The sequence below is a fragment of the Lipotes vexillifer genome, unplaced genomic scaffold (assembly GCF_000442215.2).
Source record: "Lipotes vexillifer unplaced genomic scaffold, Lipotes_vexillifer_v1.1 scaffold987, whole genome shotgun sequence".
NCBI lineage: Eukaryota > Metazoa > Chordata > Mammalia > Artiodactyla > Lipotidae > Lipotes > Lipotes vexillifer.
This window is the reverse complement of record NW_006787426.1, coordinates 837,061-846,630: the sequence shown is the minus strand read 5'-3', so window position 1 is coordinate 846,630 and position 9,570 is coordinate 837,061. Positions and strand designations below refer to the sequence as shown.

The following is a 9,570-nucleotide window of genomic DNA, read 5'->3' as shown; positions in this document are numbered from 1 at the left end:
GGCAAAAAAAAAAAAAAAAGGTAAATTTATGTCATGTATACTTAACCACAAACACACACACACACAAAGTACAAATCTTCTCCTGACATCACTGGGTGGGGGGCCGGCAGTGAACTCAGTGATGGGCACTGGGGTGGGGGCAGAAGCTGCTGCATTGCCAGCCAGGGCAGTGACAGCTTAGGTGGGAGGGAGCCCAGGTGAGGACATCCAGGCCTCCTGGCTCTGAGCCTGCCCCCCCCACTCCAGGAGCTGGGGGCCCCTCCTTGGTCTCCGATAGGCCCAGGGTCAGCTTGCCAGGCTCTCCTCACGGCTCTGCTGCAGTGTCCCTCCCACAGCAGCCCCACCCCCACTCCTCCCGTCCTAGTCCCACATCACACGTGAGAGCTGCCCACCCCGGAGCCAGAAGCCCCTCTCACCCTCCAACGCCATCAGGCTAGGACAACATTTGAGATCAATGCTGAGACGGAGTCCCAGCCCTGGAGCTGTCAGAGGCAGGTCGTGGCAGGATGTAGGCTCCCCTCCCCGTCCCTTCCATTCCTTCTCACTCCCAGGAGAACATGGGTGACCTCAGGGCTTGGCTGAATCCGTGAGTAAGAACCAAGGCAGCCATGGACTCAGTGGCCATCAGGCCGCGTGTCCTCACTTGTCAGGAGGAAGGAGTGCCACTCTCAGCGCAGGAGGCGACAGTGCCAGTGATCGATCCACCTGTTGCCTCAGCCCCACTCCCGCCCTTCCTGGGGGCTCTGCAGTGGCTGTGGGTCCAGTTCTGTCAGCAGAGGGCGCCGGAGGGACGCTGCAGGGGGAGAGGCTTCTCTCTCCCAGGCTCTGGGTGCGGCTTCCCCAGCAACAAGCGCCCCAGACAGCGGCCAGCGCAAGCAGATCGGGCAGACTTCCAGCAAGTGCCCAGAGAGCTCCCGGCCGCCCGGTATGCCACGGCTGTGTCCCCAGCAAGGTCTGGGTCTCAGCCCAAGGATGAAGGACAGGATCTGCCTCGGGCACCCTGATCCCACAACAGTTTATATTTCCACGAGTTAGACATTCCCTGCTCGAATCACTGCTCCGGGGTTCTGTCCCCTGGCTGGACCCCGACTCACACAGCATGCTCTGTCGGGGGCTGTTCAGGGCCAACTCCCGGCCCCCAGCATGGCCCTGCTGCCCACTCCCCTGCAGGAAGGGGACACTGGGCACCCCTTGTTTCCCATTCCCCAGCCTGGAATGAGTTACTTCAGCCACACATCAGGTAGCACGGAATCCCAGAAGCCAGTTGAAATGTTCCAGATCTTGAGATGATGTAAACTTCTTAGGCAGTCGCACCAGTGGCTCATCTGTGGTTGAGGGTCACATCCCAGCCCCATTCTCCATGTGGATAAATGTCGGTTGATTCCCACCAGGGTGCCGGGGAATGGAGGGGCGCCGTCCAGAGCCGGGGGTCATGGGGAGGAGAGGAAACCAGACAGTGTGTGGCCCCTCCCTGGCCTCGGACTCCTGCCTCCTCCAGCTGGTCCCCCAGCTTCCCTGACCCACCCCCCGCACTCTGCCCTCACCACCCAGACTGCTCACTGGCCACAGGCTCCAGCCCCACGAGCCAGGTCTCTCTCCCTGTCACTGTTCTGTTGCCACCTGATCCCCAGTCAGAGGTGCAGGGCTGTGCTGTACCCACGTCACTCCCCCATCCTGCCCACATGGCCACCTTCAGCGGCTCAGTCTTAGCATCTCTGCACATCGACTCAGGGTCCCTGCCCACACTAGGTGGCCACTGTGGGAGAGGGCACGGCAGGGACCGGGCAGTGTGTCCCAGGGCCTGGCCTCTGCCCCCGACCCCGCACATGGAGCCCAAACAGGCACTGAGGATGGCGTGTTCCCAAGGCCAAGCAGGATAGCAGACGCAGCACGAGGGGGTTACCTGTACGCATTTTTGGAAACAGGGCGAGGATCGAACTTAAAGAAGATGATGCACATGGGTCCCCAAGGGGTGGCTTGGCTCACACGGGTAACGAGGTCTGTGGGAGAAGGAAAAATGAGTTGAGTAAATGGCAGACGACAGAACTGCCTCCCAAACCTGCAAAGCTCCCTTGCCCAAATGGAACGGGCTCACGACACCCAGACCCTCGCTGGACGAGAAGACCACATGCCGGCTGCCCTGACACTCGCCCATCCCTGTTAACACGCTCCTGGGCACTGGTCAGACGTTCCCCTGATGCCTGTGACCTCGTTGGCCCTGGATTGTTGGCAATTGCTTCTGGTTCTGGGGTCTGAAACGGAACACTTCCCACCTTGGGATTCACAGGAGGATGTTCCCACCACACCGACCCCGGCTTCAAAGCCATGCCAGCATCGCGTGGTGGGTGGGCGGGCGTGGTGGCTCTGGCCACCATGCAAAGAGAAGCCAAGGAGGGGCCAGAGCCCAAGGCCAGCACCACAGACACAACCGTGGCTCAGGGCCATGCAGTAGCTGCCCAGCGCACAAGGCCTTCGGGCATCCCACCCTCCTCTCACTCGTGCTCACTGGTCTGGCTGGCGCGGGTGGCAGGGTCAGGGTTCACCCCACTATTTTCCCTGTCAGCCCCCACGGGCCCTGGAGGGACCCCCAGGATTCAGCCCTGTGTTCCTCCAGGCACAGATGTGGCGATAGCCTCAGAGGACCAACTTTTGTGGCTGTGCAGCTGAGGCACTGCCACGGTAACAAGCACCATCTGCAGTAGCCCAGGGTGCTAGGGGACATGCACCATGTGAGATGGGCTGCCAGCCGCTGCCCCCCCACCAGGGACGCTGGGCCACATGCAGTGCTGACGCCGAACGGCCCTGTGCAGAAGGGTTCCCCAAGGTGATGGGAACAGGCTGGGCTCCCGCCAGGGCGGCCTGGTAGTGTCCACTGGTGGCCATCATCCCAGGAGTGCCTGATGATCCCAATACTGGTAGGCAGACTGTTGGGACCGACCTCCCTGGTAAAAGCAACTCCAAACGCTTGAAAGAACGTGAAAAATCTTAAAAGCAACCAAGAGCTGACAAGGTGGTGCAGGATTTAGCCAACATCTCAGAGAACACAGGAACCCAGAGAGGAAAGAGAGCAGAGTACAGCAGCAGCTCCTGCCCCAGGGCACTGGCCCATGGGGCAAACCGGGCTCTGGTGGCCTCAGGGGTGAGGGAGACAGAAGACACGGCCCAGGGCTGCCCCAGGACAGGGACCTAGGGTGGGGGGGTTGTATCCACAGCCACACCAGGGCCGCAGGGGAGGCGCACAGAAGTGGGGGTGGTCCATGAGAAGCTCCATGTGCAGAGCTAGGCCACACCGGGGGTCCAGGGACTTGGTCTGATGGGTGCCTGCACTGGCAGTGCCCCTGGGCACCAGGCAAACCAAAGTTTTCCTCTTCATCACAGACTTCCGAGAAGTCTCACAAATAATTTCAAGAACAAAAAGCAGTACAATAGAAAGAACCACATAAAACAAAGCACCACAGCAAGAACCAGCAGTAGTCCCCACATGTCCCATAAACGAGCCACTGAGGGCAGAAGAAAGGAGTTCAGGAATATCTGCAGGGAAAGGACATGATAAAGAGTAAACGGGGGGTCCCCACCCCAGCGCCAGAAAGACCCTTTAGAAACAGAAGCCCCAGTAAGTACGACTTAAAACTTGGCAGAGAACGTTGGAGCAGATTAGGCCCAGAGAATGAGAACCACCCAGAGTGCAGTGCGGGGTGATGTGAAGCACCCCGGTCGTCACAGGGCCGGGTCAGCCCACCTGTCCCGTGTAGCTGGCGGGGCTCCCAGCACCTGCCACGTGACCGGAGTCCAGCACAGAAGACACAGGTCCCCCACCCTGAGGGGGCTTGTCTCTCCCAGACACAAGGATGCTCCAGGCAAGGTGTCATCTGTGGCAACCAGGCTGGCTGAGGTCAATGGGAGAAGCCCTGCTGAGATCCCACCGACCCCGGCCCCTCCAGGACAGAGGGCTGCCTCACCAGGAACATACTACTCTGGGCCGTCAAAGGAGGCCAGCATGCCTGCCATCTCCCCCACGCCCAGCCCAGCCTGCATGACCGGCACTGGGTGAGGTTGCCGGCCACCACTGCTCACAGGCCAGATGCAGAGCCCCCCAACTCGGCTGCAGCACCCTGCCACCCTAGCTGGCCCAGGTGGGTGGCAGACAAGCCCTCCAGAAGGTGGTGGCAAGAAGGGCTCCGTGGTCAGAGGAAGGCTGCCGAGAGGTCTCCGGGCAGCTTGCTGCCAGAGTGGGCGCGGAACCCAGGGCTGCGGCCTCAGTGAAGAGTGAAGACGCGGTCATTGGGAGGGAAGGACCAGAGGAAAGCCAGCCCCTGGGGAGGAGACCATCAGGAACTGCCTTTCTCTCCAATCCCTCACCCCCCACTCGAGCCAGGCCCGCTGCCAACTGGCCCCTCCCCTTCCCGCTTCACTCCCACCACCCCCAGCACCCTCCTTCGCAGGTCCTGTGGGTGCAGAGCCCTTCTCCCATCCTGCCCCCACCCAGGCCGAGCTCCAACACCCTCTTCGGGGCCTGGCGAGTCCTCCCTGACACCCCTGTGACTTTCGGGGCTCCCAGAGCAAGCCCTGGACACACCACTGCCGTCCCACCACTGCACTGCAGCAGGGCACTAACTGGGGCATCCTGCCCGGAGCGCTCCACTGCTGGGAAACGCTCCCCTCCGCTCCCAAGGCTTCCAAGGCCATGGAGTGGGGAGGTGAGGTGGGGGGAGCAGTTCAACAGGTCCCACTGCTCCAGGTAAACTCAGCGCTCCTCCTCACCAGGTGACACCTAAGCCTGTCAGGAGGAAGTCACCCTGAAGAGCACCTGGGCTGGCAGGTGCCGAGGAAGGGGGGTCAACCGGGGCAGAAGCGCGCCAGCTTTCTAACGCCATCCCCGCCCCGCCCTTCTCCACCTGGAGCCCGGGGTGTCCACACACTGTCAGAGCTCTGTGGCTGCTGGGGCCGCCATGAGGGCCGGGTGGCCAGAGGCAGAGGCAGAGCCACAGGTGGGCAGGAAGGTCCTGGGGCCTGACGAGGAGCTTCACCCAAGGGCCTCAGCGACCACAGGGTGGACGCCACCTGGAGGTGGGCAAAGCCTGCGGCTTCAAGCGATACAGGAAGCAGTGCTGGCCCAACGGGTGCGGAGGCCGCTAAGGTAACGCGCACACCCTGCCAGGTGTGCGGATGGCAGTCGGATGCCACACGCCTGCCCTCTGCAGGTGAGGGGGCTCCCTCCCTCCCCCTCCGTCCCTCCCCCTCGCTTGGCCCCATGGCAAGCAGGATGGCAGTGGGGGACCCAGGCCAGGCGAGCAGGGCCCCCACCCGATGGGGCAGGTGACACACTGACCTGGAGGAGGCCAGGCCCCAGTGCCACGGGGCAGGGGAGGGACAGATGGGGACCCCCTTCCCAGGTCGGGCACATCCTGGGCAGGCTCCTCTCTCACCAAGAGTTCAGGTGGTGCCAGAGGCCACACAGGGGCTCTGGGGGATGGGGGTGCCTGCTGGCTGCACTCAGGGTGATAGTGTGGGCACACGTGGGGTCTCCTGACCCCTGTACATGCTCTCAGGATGTCCCAGGCATTGGACCTGCCCATCTGCACTCCCTGGCACACAAATGAGCTGCTCCAGCCATGTCATGGAAATGCTCGGAAGCCAGCGTGCCCCTGAGCATCCCTGCTGACCCTCCCCAGGTGCCAGCAGCCCCCAGGAAAGCTCATAGTGGGGCAACCGGCTCTGTCCTGGCCACAGTCCTGGAATCACTGGGCCCATGTGTATCTCACTGGGGGGCTGCCTTACAACTGCCTTGCATACAGGGGTGCAGCCAGGCCTCAGACAGGCCCCCGCGGAAGGAAGACCCCAGACGGTGGCCTGGGCTGAGGGGAAGCCTCATGGGCAGCAGTCTGAGGGGGCCTCCTGGGACCGGAGCACGCAGGCTGTGAGATGGCTGAACATCCTGACAAATGCCCGGGGTGCCCACGTGGCGTGGCAGTGGGTCCCTGGGCCTGGTGGCAGAGAGGAGCCATCTTTGTCACCACTAGGGTTGGGGGGCATGTCATTTTGTGCTCACTGCAAGGCCCCGAAGGAAGGCCCCTGCCCATGGCTCCACATACTTCACAGATGTATGCTCCATCACGTGCACAGGACCCCGCCACCCTGTCTTCTTGCCACCTGGCTGTGCAGTTCGCCCACGCCCAGGGTAGCGGCATCCCCCACCTGCCTGCTGCTGCCCGGGGCACGTGTGCCTTCTATCCACTCTTGCCATCCAGCTTCCACCCATGCAGAGCAACACAGCGGGGCCCGGCACGCACGTTCTACAAACAGGCTGAGGACCTTCCCAACAGGTGCCTTCCTGTCTCCCAGGCAGACACCCAGGAGGCGGAATCACTGAGCAGGGGGTGACGCTCTTAGATGAGCATGCATGGCCGACACCCTCCAATGTCTGGAGCAGGGGCATCCAGCACGAGGAGACCCGCCACTGCTCCCCCCACCCTCACTGCAGTGGCAGGAGATGCTCAGGCGGTCTGCTGGCAACCCCCAGCAGCCACTGGCACACCGTGCCAGGATCCAGGGCCTCTGTCCCACAGTGCGGTGGCAGTGGGGTGGGGTGGCCCATCCCTCTGCCTGTGCTGCCTCCATTGGAACCCACCTGTCCTTCCACAGCAAGTCCCCCCACTTGTACTGCATGGCTCTTGCCCTCCTCATCCCAAAGCAAGAGCCCCTTTCTCTTGATTTCCATGCGTGGTTGCGTTTGGGCTTTGTTCTAGGATGTATCCAGGGTCTGCCTATGTGGGAGGTGTGAGCCACAGACCCCCATGCTTCCCAGCAGACGGGCATGCTGTCTGCCACCACCTGGGCCACGCCCTGGACACCCCACCACTCAGCCCCTCAGCCCCTGAGCTTCAGCACACGCTGTGGTATCTGGAAGGTGAGTCTCCCTCTTGGCTTTTCACAGAAGCTTCTAAAACTCTGACTGATCAGGGCACGCCAGGCACTGTGGGGGCACCCGTGTCCATGAAATGACACAGACGAGGAAGTCCACAGCCCGGAGCTGGAAGCCAGGCTGTCTGTCCATAGCGGTGTCCACCTGCCTGAGCAGCATGGGGCAGAGCGGGACCCCACCCATGAGAACATACCACTCGGTGCTTGTACGAGGCAAGGAAGAAGCAAGACCCATGCGTGGGTACAGAAGTCAGGGCAGGCCACCTGGCCAGGGGACGATGGAGACCCGCAGGGAGACGTCTGGGTGCTAGTGACGGTGTCCACACCCTGATCTGGATGGCGGCTGCATGCTGGGCTCACTCTGCACCACCCCTGGAGCTGGATGCTGCACACTTCCGGTAGGGAAAACAGGATCATCCACCTGGAAAGCTGCCCACGAGGAGAACATGGACAGACCCTGCCCTCCTTCCCCGCTGGCTTTGAGTTGCTACTCTGGGTGGGGGTCACTGAGGGGTGAGGCAAGAAGAGCAATTCTCTGGAGAGCAGGCAAGGCGGATCCAAGCCCAGCTCAGAGCTCCTCAGAACAGGATGGAGCGGCCAGGCTGCCCTGAGTTCTGCACAAGGACCCACACACTCAGGTGACCACCGGGTAGGGTGGGGGCCTGTGCCCTCGGGGAGCACTTCCCTCTGTCAGACAGAGGGGAGCACGCTGGCCACAGGCAGCGAGGAACGCAGGGACGCATGCAAGCAAGCAGGAACAAGGGAGCCTGGGCCAGCGGGACAGTGAGGCCCCGGGTCCCAGCAGTCTCCTCTGGCTGTTCCTTAGGGCTCTGGGCAGGGGGTGACGGAGCCCTAGAGTCGGCAGCCCCACTCCTTATGCCCAGCACCGCACAAGTGTGTAGGAACGCGGTCAAGGCTAGCCAGCCTGTCCATCTGGCCTTGAGCAGAGGAGCTGGGCACCCCACCCACCCTGCACAGGGCAGAGCAGGACAGCAGGAGCTGCTCTTTACAAGTGACGTGTGATGTCCCCCCAGGCTGCCAGCAGAGGAGGTAAACACATGGGAACACATTGTCGCTCCGGAGCCTTCGCTGAGAAAGCCCTGCCATCCTAATCATTCCAAGCAGCCCGCCGGCACCCCCCAAACACCGCGCCCTCCTCCCCGCCCACGACCTAGAACTCCACAATCTACGGTCTGTCATCTGGCTGATAAGTAGCATTTCACCATGACACATTTTCTATGGCGACTCTCTTTCCTGAGATCTTCAAGATGTCTTAGGAGCACTAATTCAGCCTCATACCAAGTATCATTGTCCCTTCAAGGTTCAAAAGGGCAACACAGATGAGGGTTACAGTGAGCCACAGCGAGCTCTGGATGCTCCACACCCCAGCCCCTCCTGGCAGGAACACAGCTTCCCCACAAGGCGGGGGCCAGCCCGGCCTTATGGCGGCCCCTATGGCTCACATGGTTAATAGGGGAGGAAGGGGGCATTCCCACCAGCCCCTCGAAAGAGGGTGGAAGCAAATACTTATAGTAGGCACGGTCCTGAAGACCCAGCAGAGCCGCCCTGAGTACCAGGAGGTGGGGGCTGGCCTCTTTACTTTTAAGCGTGTATCCATTATTTCTGCAACCTAAAAAAAAAGTTGAGAGGGGAAAAAAAAAAAGGCTTCATCGATACCCTGAAAAGGGAACTCAGTGGTCCAGGGGTGACCTCATTCTCTCAGAGCCCATCACCAAACCCCGAGGTCCAGACCAACAAACTGTCCTCAACACCAGCTGACATGTTGCCAAAGGATGGACCCAGTCCTCACACATCTGGGGTGTCAGTGACGAGTGTGGCCCTATTTGTAGCAGCCCGCCTACCTCCCTGCCCTGGGCTACTGACATCCTCAGAAGCAGCAGCATCCACGGACAGGCGAGTGGGACTGGGAGGCGCCTTCCAGAGCAGCAGCCAGCACAGGAATAAGTCCCCACAACACCACATGTGACTACACCCAGGGTAAACATGATCAAAGTGACAGCCCAGAAATGAAAACACAAAGAAAGCGTGAGGCAGTAATACAGCTCAGGGGCTGGGCAGCAGGGCAGAGCTGACAGCTAGTGGCCTGGTCTGAGGGGCCTGCATTCTGCAGACACACCAGTAACACACAGCCACAGGACTGCAGGACACATGCTTTTGAAGTGAATGGTCAGGGGTCCAAGGGGGTTGGGGCACCAGGGCAACATGCTCCGCCCACTGGGAGCCCTGGGAACCTGGAGGGGGGGAACAGAAGCTCTGCTGTGTCCACCTGCCAACACAGCCACCCTCCTGCAGCCCCACCCCACACGAAAGGTCACCCGACACAGGAAGGTTCTTGGGAGATGGGCTGAGGAGGAGAGGCCAACCCTGGCTCTTACTGACCTTGGGAACACCACTGGCCCTCAGCCTGACTTTTCTTTGCTGTGAACGGTATCTGGCCAACAAACACTTGTCGTGAAAGGCTGCCCAGAAGACTAAGGAACAAGCAGCAAAAAGCGATTCCCAAGAGCTACCAGCTGCAGGCGCCCCTTACAGCACCATTACTGCACAGCTGCCGCATGGAAACAGCAATAGCAAAACATCAGTGGGCAGGTCCGCAGCAGGATGGCAGCGGCAGGCCTGGCTGACCAT

The 9,570-nt window shown here is 61.3% G+C and overlaps 1 protein-coding gene across 3 annotated transcripts in view; it reads right to left on the bottom strand.

The window, feature by feature from the left end:
• Window positions 1–1,959, bottom strand: part of TANGO2 (transport and golgi organization 2 homolog) — a 15,358-nt gene extending 13,399 nt beyond the window's left edge. For all 3 annotated transcript variants that reach the window (XM_007460029.1, XM_007460031.1, XM_007460030.1), the window contains exon 1: window positions 1,904–1,959. In XM_007460029.1, coding sequence (XP_007460091.1) covers window positions 1,904–1,959 — 56 coding nt within the window. The remainder of the gene's footprint in view (window positions 1–1,903) is intronic.
• Window positions 1,960–9,570: the final 7,611 nt, after the last annotated feature.